The sequence below is a fragment of the Apis cerana genome, linkage group LG5, assembly GCF_029169275.1.
Source record: "Apis cerana isolate GH-2021 linkage group LG5, AcerK_1.0, whole genome shotgun sequence".
NCBI lineage: Eukaryota > Metazoa > Arthropoda > Insecta > Hymenoptera > Apidae > Apis > Apis cerana.
In genome coordinates, this window is record NC_083856.1 from 6,273,203 (window position 1) to 6,292,038 (window position 18,836).

General features: G+C 42.9%; 1 protein-coding gene across 2 annotated transcripts; it reads left to right on the forward strand.

The window, feature by feature from the left end:
- Positions 1 to 106: 106 nt before the first annotated feature.
- Positions 107 to 18,437, forward strand: LOC107997469 (regulator of G-protein signaling 17). Of its 2 annotated transcripts, none has more exons than XM_062074679.1 (4): positions 107 to 3,575; positions 8,393 to 8,700; positions 11,108 to 11,480; positions 12,975 to 18,437. In XM_062074679.1, the coding sequence occupies exons 1-4, from the start codon at positions 3,567 to 3,569 to the stop codon at positions 13,200 to 13,202; spliced, it is 918 nt and encodes a 305-aa protein (XP_061930663.1). In that variant the 5' UTR covers positions 107 to 3,566; the 3' UTR covers positions 13,203 to 18,437. The 2 variants fall into 2 exon arrangements, with proteins under 2 accessions (XP_061930663.1, XP_061930664.1); XM_062074680.1 differs by having other exon boundaries at positions 8,393 to 8,697.
- The last annotated feature ends 399 nt before the right edge of the window (positions 18,438 to 18,836 follow it).

Here is an 18,836-nt window from a genome sequence, read left to right on the forward strand (position 1 = left end):
GCTAGGTTCGCGTCGCGGCGCCTCGCGTCAGCGTCGCTGAGACCGTCGAGGACGGAGGCAACGGCAGTGGTGGCCAAACGCATCGCGTCATCCGCCATATTGGCCGCGAGGAACCCGTTCAAACAAGCGCGTGAGAAGGGAAAGGGACAAAGTCGAGGGCCGCTCTCTCGCGTAGACCTCCGCCAGAGACCCGGCCCGATCGTGGGGGTGAGAAACGAGGGCGTATATAGCCGTGCGTGGCTCTCTGGCCGATCTCCGTCCACGCGTCCGTGTGTGTATACGTGTTTGCGCGTGTATGCGTGGTTCTCTACATGTGCGAGAACTGCCGAGGGTAGTAGTGGTGGTAGCGGTAGTGGTGGTGGAGAGAAGGAAGAGGGCAATCGCGTCGTCGGATACATACGCGCCGTGAGATACGCCTCGAACGTTTTCCACCGCCGCTGCACGGTGGAAACGAACACTTTAGGGTGAAAGACGGGTCGTTGAGTGGGACAGAGACGAACAGGGAGGGGAGGAGGGGTTGAGGGAGAGAGGGGAAGGGAACGAAGAGAGACGACAGCGGAAGGAAGAGAGAGGCTGGAAGGAAGCAGAGTGTTTCTCTGTGTGCGTGAGTGTGTGTATGTGTGCGTGTGTGCGTGTGCGAAAGTGCAGAGCGTAAAAAGTGTCCCGTGCCTCGGGCTGACGAAACGCTGTGCGGTGGCTACTACGTAGTGTAACCACCCTTGGCCTACACCCCCATCCTCGAAAGAAACTCGAAAGAACTCGATCGCCCCCTCCTGTTTTCTCCCTTTTTCTTTTTCTTTTTCTTTTTCTTTTTCTTTTCTTTTTTCCTCACACCTTCGTTTCCTCCTCGTCCCCTCGGCTCGTCCACATTGACTCTCCCGCGAGTGGGACGTTATCTCGTGGGGGTCTTCTCGAGTGTCTGTTTTCCGTCTAGTTTCGCACGAGCGGTATCAATGAACAGAACACGCGTGCAAGGGTTCAGTGACATCGTTGGTCGAGTCGCCCGTTAGCCGCCAATCGATTCGACCGGTCGAACAAACTTATCGCGGATCATCGGGGAGAGAGGGAATTCGGATTCGAAAGGGAATTCGTTCCGGTTTATATTCCGTGGTGTGAAACGAGGAGGATCCTCGAGAGGTTGGAACGTTAGCAGGTTAGCTGGTCGGTATCCAACGTGACAGCGCCGTGGGCTCGTCTCTCCCTCTGGTCTCGACTTCTGCCAATCAATAACCAGCGCGCACCGACTCTCTTTCTCTCTCTCTCTCCTCTCTCTCTGTCTGCCTTCCTCTCCCTCCTCTCTCTCTCTCTCTCTCGCTAATTCTATCCGTTTCCCTCGTTCTCTCCGTGTAACCCAGTCCTTTGGTTCGTCCGAGACGAGACGAAACGAAACGATCAGCCCGATTCGTACGCGGCTCCTCTAGAAAACAACGCGTGGTTATCATCATCATTATTATTATTATTATTTTATTGAGAGAACGGTGAGTGCGTTCGGGCGATGCCTTCCCGTTTCCCTCTTCCGTCCGATTCTCGCCGTCGTCCCTCCCTCCCCCCGCGCACGTTATCCCGCCTCTCTTCTCCCCTCGCTTCCGCTCGTTGCTCCTAGCTTCCGCCGCCCTTTGAGCGGCCGGCACGGACCAGGCTCTTGGAGGCTTTCACCGCGCGGCTTTAACCCTCTCCTCTCCGTTTGGACGTCGGGTGCCGCGAACGGGGACACGGTGATCGAGCAACAGAGGCACAGAGCGCACGGGGATCCGTGGAAGAGCGAGAGTGGCGGCGGCTGCGGCGGCGGCGGCGGCGGTGGTGGCGGCGGCGTCGTCGTCGTGTGACGAGAACCGGCGAGGCAGCGGCGTCGCGACGGGAACGGAGAGAGGACGGCAGGCAGAGGCGGCGGCGGTGGCGCTCTTCTAGCTGCTGGCCGCGCCAGCGCCCTGCACGCAGCCACCTTCAAACGCAGCCACGAAACCTATTTATACTCCGTCAACGTAGCGGACGACGTAGCGAGAACAGCGCCGTGTTCTGGCCGCCCACGCGAGCAACAGCCCGAACGTACCTCGCGCCGCGACCACGAACCACGTCCACCGATAGAAAGAGGCGACGAGCGGCTCAGAGCGCGACCAGCGGTGAACACTCGCTCACCTCATCCTTGCCTCTCTTTACGTGTTGCTGGCCTCGCCTCCCAATAATCGCCATAACTCCTCGTCGGATCGTGGCCGTAACTGGGAGGAGGAACTGACTGACCCGGGGAATAACGGAAAGCTCGTTCATCCATCCCGTGTATATACACCCATCGACGTATATATATATATATACATATATAATATCGCTCTCCGACGAAACTTTCTCCATCGAACCAACGACGACTTGGAAAAGAAGAGAGACGTTGGCCTGGTTCACGCGCAGAGGAAGAGAAAGAGAGAGAGAGAGAGGAAGAGAGAGGAAGAGGTTCGTCGATGGACAGGAACGAAATCCTCATGGGACAGGATCAAGTTAAGCGGAGGCTGGCTAGCGGCTCGACCGCCACAGCCCACCCATAGGGGACGCCATTGAGAGTCTATCTTTTCCCTCGGCGTGTGATCGACCGTCGCGCATCCGCCTTCCCTTCTCGCGTCGTGTGCCGAGCCGATCTGCGCGCTCCGCGGCTACCACCTCCGCGGCGGTTGCTGCTCTCCACCTCGGTCGGCGGAGCTGCTCCGCTCGCTGGATGGGGTTGGGTGTCGTCGTCGTCGTGGTGTCGTTGAACGTGGTGTCCCATCCACGGTGGTGATCGAGTTTCGAGAAAAGGTGGACGAGAGAAGGTGTGGGGAGGGGGCTACAAAATCTTCTCCTTTTGAGGAGGTTTCTCGCGCGGCTGGACGGGGCCAGCGGGCGGGAAATGGCCGGCGGTGGTGTACTGTTATAATGCTCGAGGACGATCCGGTGGGTGGACCGAGGCGCGCCGATTCGAGCGATCGTTGTTGCTCAAGCACCGTTCAGGCCACCACCACCACCACCACCACCACCACCACCACTACCACCACCAGCACAACCACCATCACCACCACCATCGTCTTCGCCGAGGACATCCTCGAGGGCATCGTCTCTGAAGGGAACGGACGCGAGGAGGAAGAGACTGCGAAGAGGAGTATCTCGAGGGGGCGGCTGTTGTAGCCCCTCGAGCATAATTCGGCCCCAGTCGAGTGCGTGTATGGTGTTGCGCGCGTATGTGTCCGTCCGTGAGTGCGTGCGAGGAAGAGTGAAAAGCGAAGAGGGGTAGGGGCGAGAGTGGGCAGGGGGGGAGAGTGATAACATAATAATCGACGACGAGGGGCCGTGAGGAGCGTGGTGGGAGCATGCAGGGTTCGGGCGAGGCCCGGAGAGGCCTTAGTCCCGCGGGTGGACCGGGATAAGGGTAACACGGTCGATTACCACGCGTCTCGCCTCCTTCGGGGCGAAGCCAGCCGAAGAGGAGAGGACCACGGTCGGATTAACGCGTGCTTTGGTCGCGGCCTCGGCCGAGCGAACGTCCCTAAGGTTGAGATCGCAGGAACGCGGGAAGCGAGCTGGACTCGCTTTCGGGCGCATGGAACATGATAGAGGTGAGGCGATGCGATATCGATTGAGAGTTGCCCTGTCGATGGTTGAGATGCGAGCCAGACTCGCGTCTCTCTCTCTCTCTTTCTCTCCCTCTTTTTTCTCTCTCGCTCTTCCTGCTGCTTTTTCGTGCTTTTTCTTTCTTTCTTTCTTTCTCTCTCTCTCTCTTTCTTTCTCTCTCCCTTTTCTTGAATTTCTGTCTATTGCTTGGCGATAGAAAATGATGAGCGATTATCCGTCGATCTCTAGCGAAAACTTGGAAGGATGAGAAATGCGGGAAGATTGGTTTCTTGGTAGGGATGATGGTGGTTCACATAACAGCTGGAAAACGTCGAGCATCGGAAAGAGAGAGAGAGAAAGAGAGAGAGAGGATTTAGGTTAGGCGGATTGTGTCGAGCCTGTTGATCCAAACTGGATTTATATTCGGCCTGGATGAATCGTCGTTGGCTGATGCACGCGTCGAAATCAGGAAATCCGTTCTCTCGCGGATCTTGGTGGGGTATCGCGTTGTTTGAGAATGTAGTTTGGTGGATATTGCTATTGTGGCTTCGAAGGAGGTAGAGGGAAATTTATTTGAGAATGCTCGCGAGTGGTCTCCAGTTGTGGAAATAATTGGAATCTAGGTCACGGGTTTAAGCATTGAGATAAAGTACACTTAACTCTCCGTGGTATCCTCGACACGGATCGAAAATTTCGTTACTCGAATTTCGTTGTTTAATTAATCTTTTATCGGAGAAATCTTTCGAATGATTTGAAAAAATTATGAAACAAACGTCAGCCGGATCTATCGGCGATTTTGGTAAATTTCTTTTTTAAAGGAAATTTCTCCGATAAATAAATATATAGATTCGAGGATGTCAGAAATAGAATATTACGGAGAGAAGAAATTTACAATATCTCGTTGCTCCGACGAATCCACGTGCTTTAATAGGATCGATTCTTCATCAATCACGACGATTGCCAACGTTTTCGATTCGTTTCGAATCACTCGATGACCATAATGATACGTACGTCAACAAGATGTATTTATTTATTTATCGTTATCGTCAGGTACGAATGATTTCGAAGAATTATGTCTAGAAAATGTGAGATTTAAAGATAGAGAGTGGCACTCGATGGGAGGAAAAATTCTTTCGTCTCTTCTTTTCGCGGCAATCTTTTCGAGTCGAAATGTTTTCGTATCTTTCAGAGCATGTAAACATTGTGCGAATGCACTTTTGGGCAATGTTCCAATAGTAGCCGGTGATTGCTCAGTCATCCCGTATCTGTGACATGCTTTTCATACCAAGCTTTCATGAAACTTTTATCTTATCGTCTTCGCATTGAATTTGTATTTTTTTTTTTATTAAAATTTCCGTGACTCGAATGTCTCCTTTTAAATAAACTCGAATCGCTTTATTTTTTTTTTCAAACAAGTGAGTGTGAGTCGAACACTTTAATTTTATTTATATTTAAGACTATTTTTGACGATAATCACCTAATATGATTGTTATTCGCAAGAAAATAAGGAATGCGATAATTTTTTTTTTATTTTTCATTCCTTTTTAATGCACCACATTGCATCTTAAAATATTTCCAAGAAAATCATCGATAAACGTTCTTCTTTGCATTTCTAAAATCTAAATTCTCTCACTCGAAAAATATATCCTCTTTACCTCGTAAATACTTTCAATTCATCTTAAAATTAAATTTTTCCCTCAATTTTTCACTAATCAATTATACTAATCGATCACGAATATCCCCAATTTCTTAATATTCTATATAATCGATCACTTATCGATTCATTTATCGTTTCATCGAGTTGACAATTTTTCTCTAAATCACTTCCAAATTTAATTATCTTCGATTTCCTCTTTCTCTCGAAAATCGAGATTTTTAGATGGCAACGAACCGACACGCCTTTTTTCGTCTGTGGATTCGATCTTTTCGATCTTCTCCCGTTCCACAATGAAGGCCTGCTGTTTATCAATCAATATGCCACAAACAAATCTCAAATCTTTCGTTATCGTAGCAAAATTACTCGTGGATCGATATATATATATATATATAATTATATCGTGCATAAAAATAAAAATAAAAATAAAGGAAATTGGAAATAGAGGAAACGCCGCGATGGGTGATTGTGACCATTCGAGAGTCGATCTCGACCAGGTTTAGGAATTGTGTTTTAAAATTAGAGACGCTTTGAGCGGATCTCGGAGGCGTCTTGAGGTCTCCTTTAGAATTTTTACAGAAACTCGTTTTCGTAGGAATGCCTTCAAAATTTTTTCCCAACCCTGTCCGAGGAATACTTTTTTTTTTATTCTTCTACATTCTTTTTTCTTTGAGAATTTTCTAAAAAAATTCTTGGCATTCGTTCGTTGAAAATTCTTTCCGTTATTTTTAGAAAAGGTTCCCATTTCCCAGAGAGAGAATTTTTAGAATCGGAAGATTATTTTTTGATAAATTTAAAATACGTAAAATTTTCAGAGCGCTCAATTATTATATCCTCAAAGCTTTTCCCCGCGAGATCCCGAATTCGGATAACGTCGTCGTTTTTCAATTTCGGAAAGCACGAGCACGAGATCGATAAGTGCAGCTGACCGTGCAACAATCGTATCGAAACAAATTGGCCGGCTTTTGAAAGCTTATGTGTCAATTACAGCACGGTCAGGTTGTTTCAATTAAAGCTTAACGACTTTATCGTTACTTCCGCGTACGAGCCGATGTTTTTTCAAGTGTTCAAATCCTTGTGACGCTTTTTCAAGTGTATATCCTCCGGTGAAAGAGGAAGATTGGATTTTTCTCTGTGTAATTCCTCTGTCCGTGAGGCGCACGAGTCTCTCTTTCTCTCTCTCTTTTTTCTTTTCTCATTGAAAACTATCTTCTGATGGAAATGACCTCCCTTTAGCCACTTCAATTTACCGGCTCCATAAACCGGAATATCGAAGAAAGGAGATCACGTGAAACGCTTTCCGACTAATCAAAATCTATTCCACCCGTTTCGATCGTTTCGATATTTTAATAAAGCTTTTTTTATCGCCAAATGAACAGAGGATCTCTTTTTTTCCAGAAATTTTTAGGACAAGAATCATATTCTCGATCTCGAATATAATTTTATATCATCGATTTATAAATTTAGATTTTTCGATCGTCGTGAAAATTTGTTTTAATTGTTTAACGAAGGATTAGATTTAAGATTTGATGGAGGATCTTTTCTTTTTTTTTTTTCTTTAGAAATAAGAATATCGCTTCGATAATTGAACTTTATATTAATTTGAATTCAAATTTTTCGATTGAACGAAAATTCATTTCGATCGAAGGGTGAGAGATTTGTAAAAAAAAAAAAAAAAAAAGGAGAAACGAAAAAGTTTACGGAGAAACGTTTATTCTCCACGATACGATTAATTCAACGCGTTTATAGTCGTTCGTTTCTTCGTCGTGACGACACTTCTATATATGCCAATTTCGCGTTCCGTAATCGGATTGCCCTAATCAAAATCCTCCGGAGAATAAGTCCCACAACGTTGACATTAATGTAGCAATTAGAATCTACAACGTGATTGTCGCTATCTACCCAACTACAGATTTCCGCAGTTAATCCACGCTTATTATTAACATTTCGAATCAACCTTTGTCACTTTATCTCCTATCGCGTGTCTTTCCTTTCCTGATAAAAACATTATAATCTACTAACGTTCTCAGTATATATATTTTTAATTCATTATTTATAATTCTATTTTTCTGATAATCTTTCGAAGAAATATTCTTTTTAATATTCTCCTTGCCTTTTCTTCTTTTTTAATTCAATTTTATGCTCGCTTTTCCAAGTTTTCTTTGAAAACTTTGAAGAATATCGTATATTTTCTAAATTTCTTTTTTTTTCGCAAGTGTTCGAAACTTAATTTTCCAAAGAAAATTTCGAAGAATATCGCTATAATTTTTCTTCAACATTCGAAATGTTCGAAAGAATTCAGAATCAATTCCACAAAGTGACCCCAAGTGTTTCTAATTTTATTCACGCCGACAATTCCTTCCATTCTTCTTTCATTGTTTCTTTCAAATTCGATATTTTTAAAAAAATTCTCGAATCTGAATATTCCACTTCTCAATTCTCTTTATAATTTTAAATTTTCCTTTTCATTCTTCAATCATGATTCTTCTAAAAATTTCCCGAACAAAATTTAAAAAAACAATTATCACAAATTCCTCTAGAAATTCCTTCAGAAACGTAACCTTTTTGTTCTAAAGAATGTTCTAAAAAATCCACAAATTAATCTTTAAACCAAAAACAATCGATAGATAGATTCCAATATTAAAACAAAAATTAAAAGAAAAGCATCATACTTCTGCCCTCGTTACAATTGCCAATTTACTTCTTCTCAATTCCTTCTCAATTTCCTTCCTCGAATCGAAAGAAGGCTAATATCGCGCATAATAATCGATACTCCGACTTATTTCACTGAAAAAGAAAAAAAAAAAATTTTGAAAGACTATCATCCACTCCATCTCCAATCCGTTAAATTCTTCTCGAACAGAATTAAAATCCCTCACGAGAACGACGTTTGACATTTTCCAATTTTAACAAAAAAAAAAAAAAAAAAAAAGAAAATTTCCAAAGTGTCATCCTCCCTGTTCCAATCTCACGACTCATCTCACCCCTCCCTCTCGATTCTCGCGAATCGGTCGGCGGAAGAAGGTTAAGGTCGCGTGATCGGTTCGCTCCAGTGGTGTGCGCGTTTTATTTTTAGCGAGGACGATGCGATGGAGAGAGAGAGATAGAAAGAGAGAGAGAGAGAGAGAGAGATGGGGGACAGTTGATCAGAGCAGATATCGTTTGCAGATGTCGAGCGGAATCGGTGCAACTGCAATGGGGATCGGCGTTAGCCACGGGACAGGGGGTGGCGAGGGTGTCCCCGGTGGGTGCAGGTTGCGCGCCCAGAGCCAAGGCCAGGCGAGCTGTTCCTCGGCCAACTCGCAGCAATCCTCGCAGCAGCAGCAGCAGCAGCAGCAACAACAACAACAACAGCAGCAGCCGCCACCCTCGTCGCAGCAGCCGCAGCAGCAACAGCAACGCCAGCCCTCGGGGATCATGGGCCGATCGAAGAAGGAAAACTGTTGTTGGTGGTGCTGTTGTTGTAGTTGCTCGTGGTATTACCGTTCCTGTCTATATTTTCCTATCTATATTCTCTCTGATCGTTGAACGTTGATCGAAATTTGTGGCGGCTATATATAACTATGTATACGAATTGATGATCGATGATCTTCATCTTCGATGAGATGAATAATAATTTGATCTGTGAAATCACAGATGTACGTACGTGTCGAGCGAATAATATTTTGGCGGCAAAATTTAAAATTTCGAATTTCTGAATGGCACGTGTATTTCCTTTCTTTCTTTCTTTTTTTATGGAGCTGAGAAATTTTTTTTTTTTTTTTGCGTAAACTTATTACTCGTTAACTTTGTTGACTTTGCTCATAGTTTAAAATTATCGACCCTTAATCGGTATCATAGGTAACAAGTTCGCTTTAGTTTGTTATCTGACCCGAGCCGAGGCACGTATGACCTAACGATAATTAATTTAATAAAGGGGTGAGTTCGAAGCAGTGCCTTCTAATAACAATACTGCGTCAAGGTTAAAAAAAAAAATGTTTTTAATTTGCAAACAATTGAATAGATCAATCAGAACAATTTTCAATTCTGATTTTTACCGTTCAAATTTCGATTCACCCCACAAATCTCGTTTTCGCGTTCAACGTATTCACGCTTACAATGTATTGCTCCTCTTGCAACAACGGTACGTTCCGAGCACTTCGTTAAAGACAATGAACTAACCTCGAGTCGCGAATGAAAAAGAAAAGTTATTTACTGGAAAATCTCCGCCTGTTGAAATACCCTCCCTCCCTCCCTCCCTTTCTCTCTCTCTTTCCCTCTTTCTCTCTCTCTCTCAACTACGAAACGACGAAGCCGATCGAAACGTTTTCATCCGTCTATCGCGAAAAGAGAGACAGCGGCGACCGACAATCGATCCTCGAAACCGTCCTGCGATAACTCGCGTATCCTGCCTCGTGACAAGCCATTATCACCGTGTTTCGTAATATATAATCATAAGCGAAACGACGTCAGTCCATTGTCTTTAAAACTGAGCTACGACCTATTTTACCGTGGAACAACCGTACCTACGTACGCTCTTTCTGTGTTTCATGCTGCACGCAGGGATAAATGGTAAGGAGGACAGCTTGGAATTACTTTTTATTCGCGAATCGTGGATTCTTTTTTTTTTTCTCAAATCACGAATTTCTGGAAATCGATATTGAAATCTTCGAGATTGGAATCTTCGTGTTCAAATCGTGTATTGTATTATTTAAATCATATTTAAAGAACGAGAACTTTAGGTTTTAATTTCGAATATTGATTATTCCAAATTCAAGAGGGGAAATTGTAATTTCCAAGACACGGAAATCATTTCAGAAATTAAAAGAGGTAACCTTAGATATTACCATTAAAAAACACTCGGCTCTCTCTTCTAAATTTATTTAAAAGATCGTATAAAAACATATACATCATCTTAATTCTTAATTCTTTCCTTAAAAAAAAAAAATCATTCTCGCTCCTCCTTTTTACAACCACGTATCACCACGTACCCTACAATTTCTTTCGATTCCCCTCCCCCTATCCACTTTTCGAGGGAAAAACGTATTCGTACGATAAGAAAACGGATTCCTCGATATTAGTCGAATTTTTTCCAAATCGGTCGACCGATAACCGGCCCAAATGGGTCGATAGATTAGGCGGATTAGGGGTGGCTGGGAACCCCGTCCACGCCGGATGCGTAACACGTGTCCATCATCCAACGGCGGAAATCTCGCCGTTGGAGGGAAACGTTTGTCGTGTACGCGTGCGTTTCTCCTATCTCTGCCCGACCGTTTGTTTATACACTCGATGTTTGGCCTTCGTTATCGTGTCGCGCCGCACTCGAGCGAAACGGGGCGTCGCTTCCGCGCCGAACAAGCCGTCCTTATTTATTTCGTTTCATTCCTCGTCGAGGTTCTGCCACGCGTTGAACGTACGCTCCCCGTTTTTCCTTCTCGCGAATTTTTCTCACGACGCGGTTTTCTACGCCTGATGGAGACTGAGAGGGAGAAGTTTGACCGGGTAGTTTTCTATTCTTGCCTCTTTCTCTTCTGCTCGAACGTTTTCTCTTGAAGTTTTATCTATCAGAGAGGAAAATTTTAATTTCTTCTAACGAATCGTTCTATTTGACACGAAAGACGATTGATCAACGATCGAATCTCTCTTATCCTACGAATATCATCCTACGTTTACAAATGGAAAATGAAATCATACGAATCCCTTATTACATCTCGTCGAAAACTTCGTACTATCCCATATCGAACCCTCGAACAAAATCTCCTCCTTGAAATTTGAGGAAGATTCCACCCTCGAAAACTCTCACCGATTCGATTCGATTCGATTCGTCGCATTTCTTCGAATCGAATCGAGTCGAGACGAAAGGAATAATAATAATAATAATATTAATAATGGAACGATTGACAGTTTGGAGGCGGTTGGCGGAAGCACAGGGGGCGCAGGAGGCGCGGGCGATCAGGGGAAGAAGAAGGGGAACGCGGGCGTCGGGGAGCACGGTTTTGGAAGCGAGTTGTGCGACGCGGGTAACGGTATCGAGGGCCTCGACACGGAGTGCAGCCTCGAGGAGATCAGGTCGTGGGGCTCGTCCTTCGACAAGCTGATGAAGAGCCAGGCGGGCCGCAAGTTCTTCAGGGAGTTCCTCCTCAGCGAGTACAGCGATGAGAATATAGCGTTCTGGCTCGCCTGCGAGCAGCTCAAACGCGAGAGCAATTCCGAGAAGATCGAGGAGAACGCGAGATACATTTACGACCGTTACATATCCACAGTCTCGGAGAAAGAGGTTGGTTGTATTTTGATATTTTTTTTTTTTGGAGAGGGAGGGAAGAGGAGAGGGAAGGGTTCGTAATTATAGACCAAGATGGAAAATGTTGAATCGAATGAAAGTAATAGTGGAGAGCTACTCCTCCTCTTAAATATCGATTTGTCAAAATAATTTTTGACAAGTAGCGGGAAGGTTGAAGGTTTATTGGGTTATTGGGGATGGTTTGGGAGGGTTGAGTAATTGATAGGAAATGGGACTGATGATATAATTTCATTTTAGTAGTTGGAAATTAAGTTATTTTAACGTTGTAATTGCAGTTTAAAATAGGAAATACGAATGAATATTATTCCCCTTTTAAATGTCAGATTCTCAAAATAATTTTTATGTGATTTACATATTGTCATTTTTGGATTAGATTAAATGAAAATTTTTCAATCAGGGCTATTTGTATAAATTGATCATTTTATTGATATTTGTATTAGTATTTATTTATGATGAATTTCTCGTTTTGTGAAAATTTTTGACAAGTTTTGACAATTTACGTTTAAAATTTTAAAAATCAATACGTTATTTGTATAATCTTAACCTTATGATTTCATTTATCTGAACTAACGGAAAAGATAAATTTAAAGTTTTTCGATAAATCGTTTACAAATTTTTGCTAATCATTAATATATTTTTAAACCTTTTTAAGTATTATTCACGATTATTCCTGATCAGATTTTTGATAAATCATGGATCGAAAACGAAGGAAAACGCGAGACGAAATTTTCTTATCGAGTGTCTTAGAGGCTATTCTCTCCGTGGCTAGTTAAACTTCCTTTCTGTTATAGTAACGTGTTTGTTTTCGGCGAAAGAACCGAGTAGGCATCTGCCGTCCTCGAGAACGTCGGTTAAACGCTCGTGTAATCTCCAATCTGCAAAATGCTGTTGGAAAATCCGGTATCTCGGTAGAAGAAATGGTCGATCGCCTGCATCGTTATCGCTCTCGCTATCGTGGATTAAACATTCTCAACATCAGCTGAGAAAACTATTTGACACGCAGGCTTCCGTGTATCTGTAATTTTTAAATCCTTTTTCAAGTATTGGAAAAAAAAAAAAAAAGAAAAAGAGCACATGCAATTTTTCTTTCAATCCAATACATTTTTACCCGTTTCAATTAAATTTTCCAACCAAGATATTATCCTTCGAGTGCTTACAAATTAAACTCAACGAGTCGATCGAGATAATCACGTATTATCAATTAACACGATAAAAATAAAAATACCAAATCAATAGCTATTACAAATATTCATATATATATTCTATAACTTTTTTTATATTCAAAAACGTAACGCATTAAAAAAAAGTAGAGCAAATCAACTATTCGACCTTCCTTTCCCCATCCACGTTCGGAAAAATTTGAAAATCCAATCGCAATCAAGAATTTTTCCAGGAGAGGAGATGATCGCGAGCAATATTATTGCACCCCAACCGCTCCAACCCTCTCTAACTGGCGTTCGACGTTTTCAGGTGAGCCTGGACTCGCGGGTGCGCGAAATAGTGAACCGCAACATGGTGCAACCGACGCCGCACACCTTCGACGAGGCCCAACTGCAGATCTACACCCTGATGCATCGGGACTCGTATCCCCGTTTCGTGAACAGCGAATTGTATCGGCGGGTGGCGAGGCTAGGGTGTAGTGGGGGGGCGGGCAATCAGGAACAGGGGAAGTCGAAGGCGAGGAAGGGCACCACGTAATCGTGCGACGACTAAAAAGAAAAAAACAAAAAAAAACAAAGACGATGGGGTGGCAGCGGACCAACAGCCTCCGTCTCCCAGCGGGTGACCCGGGCCGACATCGGGGACGCCGCGACGCTGTCAGCGCTGGCCGATGACGATGAAAGCCGGGGGGGGAGGGGACATCGGCGCCGAAGGATCGAGGAGGAACGACTCTGGGTGTCTCTCGGTGTCTCTGAGGCGTCGAACCCCTTCCCTCCCCCGAATCTCGTGTAAACGAAACGAGAAAGAAAAGAAAAGAAAAGGGGGGAAAAGAAGAGGAAGAGGATGAAGAAGGAGAAGAAGAAGAAGAAGAAAGAAGAAAGAGGATACGCATCGTGAAGATCTCGATCGTAGAGATCTTTCGAACGAGCCCTCCCTTGAAATGTTTTTGGGAGGATCGAAGGAAGGCCAGAGGGGGAGAAGAAAAGCTTCTCGAAAGCGAAACGCTCGCGACTCGCTCTTCCACGCGACGCCACATCGGGGCCAACGTGCACGAACTTGACGATGGACTGAATAATAAAAAAAAAAAGAAAATAAGTAAATAAATAAAAATGAATAAATAAATAAATATAAAAAAGTAACTAGACAGAAACGAAGAAGAACGAAATGAGAGAAAAGAAAAAGGAAGGAGAAGAAGGAGGAAGAGGAGGAGGAGGAGGAGGAGGAACGAGGAGGAAAAGAAGAATGGATCGCGTAGGATCGTCGCGTTAGATCCATTGATTCTCTCTTCCTTTCTGCACAATGTGGTGACAACGTATACACACATGTACACACACGCGCACACGTATACACACGCACGCTCGTTCACGCGTGGCACACGAGAATATAGATCGAGGAATCGAAACATGTTACACACATACGCATATACACGCGGGTCGGTCGGGGATGACGTTCATCTTTCAAGGAAGTTCCTAAGTTCTTCATCAGTCTTTCGCGACTGATCGTCGCCGATTATCTCTTTCTCTCTTTCTCTCCCTCATACACTCAATCCCTCTCTCCCTCTCGCTCGATAACGAATCAATCGTGTCTTCTCTGTCTCTCCCCTCGCTCGAGCTTTCTCCTTTCTCTCTCTTTCTCTCTCTATCTCTCTTTGTTTCTCTTCGCTTCACACCCCTTCTCTCTTTCTCGCTCTGCTCTACACCTTTCATGGGTATTAAAGGAAAGATCTCGAGCGTGAGATCTGGGAGACATTCGTTTAGATCGAATCGTGTAAAGTTTTCGGGTCACGATGGGGAAATTTTTAGATTTCATTTAAAATAAGAACACTTCTTCCTTGTTTTCTTAACCCTTCGACTCGACAAGAAAAATCTGCGCGAATGTAATTTTAAATTTTATAATTCGAGTTTGAAAATTTCTTGCCACGCGAAATGTACATCGTGACCCGAATTCTCGCAGCATAGGGGGCGCTGTACGTTTCGAGAAAGGCGGGGAAAAAAAGAAAACGAAAATCTATGGAAGCAATAATCAACGATTCGTAACGATCGATTATTGTACGTTCAAAATCTGGAAACGAGGAACGACACGAGAAAGTATTCGCAACGTAGTATTCCACAACCAGACTCTCTGCGAAAAATACTACCTCTTTTCTCTTTCCAACGTCGAAAATGGATCTCTGAAAATGGAGGCAGAGATCGTATTTTCCGGAGGGAAAGGAGTAACGCGTTTATTTCAGCTGGTCTTATTCGTAACGTGACAAGGGAATGTACAGTAACGCGGACGATTCATTCGTTTCGTCACAATCGAGATTTCTGAAACGGGACCACGAAACAGATTGAATTAAATTTATTAACGAGTGAATCGTAGAAGATGGCCTCGTTCGTGGAATACTCGTTCGTGATACGTTGTTCGAGAAATAGATGATAGCCTGAAAAATGTGTCGTTTGTGTTTAAAACGTGAGCTCGGCGAAATATCGAAGGTTGTTAAAGCATATTTCAATTATGGAGGCGTTGTGAAGTATTTTATTACCATCGCAATAGCGTCATAATAGGACATAAAACGTAAGCAGGTTCACAAATTTGTTTGTCAAATCGATGTACTAGACCTTGAATCGCTAATGCATTCTACATCCTCGACACCAATTCTCCGAATATTCTTCCTCGTTTTTTTATCGATGTTTCTTTAAATACATCACGTTGCATTAGCGATTCGAGATCGATCCAGACGGGTACGCGCCTCGACAATCCAATTAACAACGGAAATTCAATTAATTCGACCTCTCGCGCTCCGACGTCCCATTAATTTTCTCCGCTTTACACACTCGAACGTGAAATCTTCGATAAGCGGACAGTGAATATGTAAAAAATCTCTTAGATCTTCGTACGCAAGGGTTTGTAGATCGCACATCGTTATGCTCAAAACTCAGCCAAAGATCAACCAAATCGACCGCCATTTATTACGATCGATCGATCCACGCATCACGTACGAGTGGAAAATATCTTTATATTTCTCTCTGGTTGTGTAAAAAAGAAAAAAAAAGATGCGAGGAAAGTGGATAAGATAGGGATTCTCGACGATCTTCCTAGATGCGAATCACCGTTTTTAATTTCTATTTCGCGTGGATCATTCGCCAAGATGGCCGCCATCCCAATAAAACGAAGGAGCTCGTCGTCCCCAAAACAGCGTGCACCATGAGTTACTGCCAGCGAGATATACCACGAGTTAAACACGCCTCGATTACCTCGACGACCAAGAAAAAAAAAGAAGATGGAACGAGGAGAAAGAAGAAGAAAAAACGACGAACGGAAGGAGGAAAAGTGAGTCTAGTCAGTATCGCTCGGAGACGATGGCGTCGATGAAAGAAAAAGGCCTAAGCGGGAAAGTTTTCGATTCGGAAAACGCGAGTTCGTATCATTTGGAATGCCGTTCGCCATTTTGTCGATGCACGCGCTGAAAACAAGATGTCGCGCCACGTGACGTTTCTTTGAATTCCATTAATCGCGAGGGAATTCGATTTCTTTCTTTGTAAAAAATGAATTTTAATTTTCAATATGTATCTCTTTCCTCTTTTTCTTTCTTTCTTTCTTTCTTTTTTTTTCTGTAAAATAATCGCACAAAGAAGATCGAGCGTGTCGCGACATCTATGTTCTTAAGGCGCGAAAGTTTAAGTTTCGTTAGAGACTCGTTCGACGGTGTAGACGATCGAAATTTTTTTTACACACTCGCAATTCGTTATTATCGTGGTACTTAATGCGGACGTTAAGATTGTTATTGCATTTACACGGTCGAACGTAGGGGGAAAAAGTTGATCTCATCTCGACGGATCTCACACAGCAGCGCGCTCGAAATGGAGGAAAATATAAGACGGAGGAACGAGTGGAACTGCGAAGCGGAAACGAACCGAATTTAATGCGTGCCTCGCACGAGAGACACGCGCTCGAACACACGCACACGAACAGACACGTGACCAGGGTTCCACATCTCTCGTGAACCGCACAATTTTACCCATTCAACGAGTAAATAAAACCGATGGACACCTGAACTGCAGTCACGTTCCTCTGTGTTCGCACTGTTTCATCCCTGACCTTACGAAAAAAAAAAAGAAAAAAAAAGAAAACGCTTAAAAAAAAAAAAAGAAAAGAAAAGAAAAAAAAACAATTAAAAATCTGAGTCTACACTTCTTTATCTCGAGACTTTTATTTGATACTACCATTTTCTTCGTTCCACAAATTTTTTTACAGCTCCTTCAACCCTACAAAATAAGATTGAAATATATTACGTCCCTGGCCACGTGGCTGCGCCATAATAAGAAAAAAGAAAAATCGCTCGAAATTTTATTCTTCGATCGGCGACGCTTCTTCGGGAAAAGGCAAATCGTCGCGAGTTGATTGCAGAAGGAAAAAAAAAAAAAAAGAAAAGGGAAGAAACAAAGTAAAAAAAAAAAAAAAAGGAAAAGAAAGCGATGAAAAATAATATTAAAATTCGCACAGTCAGTCACAGCGGTTGGCTACTGCCCTGTAGATAATATTCTAGATAGTAAACACGATGACGGAGGTGGAGGAGGATCAAACTAATTATACATGCGAATATATGAATATACATGATATATATATATGAATATAAAAAAAAGGAAAGCAAAACAAAAAAATATATATATATATTATAAATATACGAAATCACACAAAACGTACATGTGCTACATATGCCCGGCATCATAAATGAGGTGCAGGGTGCGAATCACGCGGAGAGAAAGGGCGGGAGAGAGTGGGAGGGAGTGAGCGTTACGGTGAGAAAGAGAGACGAAATATCGAACGATTTTTTTTTTTATTCGTTATTCCGTATCCAGTTCCATGCGAGAAGACATCATTCGCGATCGAGCTTTAACTAAAGGAAACACTTTTCAACCCTCGTCTCGTTGCTTTCCACCCTCGTTCGATCGATCGAACGAAAATAACGAAACCGATCCCTCCTTGTCCCATAAAAACTGTCGTTTTCTCATCGAAATTTTATTTGACAAGAAAGAAAAAATAATTATCGACACACTTTTCTTCCTTCTTTTTTTTTTTTATATACATCTATTATATACGATCCAATTTATTATTTTTTCCGTTCTAGTTGTAAAAGAAATATTATTTACTTAAATACTAAAAAAAAAAAAAGAAAAAAGAAAAAAAGAAGAACAAATAGAGATAGAAGAAGCAATGAGAAATATATAATTAACGAAGACACTTTTAAATAGGGGGGGAGGGGTAGAAAAGAATGACGCGAGGGTTAGGTACGCGTGAAAAATATACGGGGGAAGGAACCGATTTGATCGAAAGGAAGTGAATTTTAGGATGAAAATTGATCGAGCGTCATCTTCTCTAATAAACGCACAATTTTTCTGAACCTTCGATCCCCTGCTTCTTACTTTCGGCATCCCTTTTATAAAACGAAGAAGGAGAAGAAGAAGATGATGAAAAAAAAAAAAAAATCGTCGTTCGATGCGATTCGCGATTCTTTTTGTATCATCCATGAACGACAATATTTGTACACACACCCACGCGGAACCTTTTCGTTGCCGCACAATGATCATAAATTATAATTTTTCATCGATTCGAGATATCGAGTTGGGTACACACCTCTGAGTTTTTTACCCCGAACGTTTTCGCCTGGAACACACGAAGTTCTCCTCCCTGCTTTTTTCGGCTCGTCAATTGGCGGAACAAACAACGGAACAATAGGCAATAAGAGAGGGATGGAAATGTGAGGGTTAATAAACTGGTGAAAATATTGAACTGGTTGCCTGGTCTTCGAGTGTTGACGATTATCTGTATTTTATGTCCGTTTATTCGAATTTCGAAGGGTTGGCTCGAATCGAAAGGATCGACGAGTGTGGACAAATATTAAATACATTTCTCTTTTTTCGATCGATCTTTAAAAACTTTTCTGTTGTTCACGATTCTTTTATATTCGACACGTTCAAGTGTGATTGTATTTAAATCTAAATATAAACTTTTTGAAGTGTTTTTTTCTTTTTTTTTTTTCTAAGAATCGTTTTTGGAATTTATTCGTGCTCATATCGATGCTTGCAATTCGAGTTCAATCCTACGAAACAATTGCTCAAACACATTTTTTAAATTAAGTTTCCAGGTGTTGTTCTATATCGTATTTGTGATTTCTTAAATTAATATCTA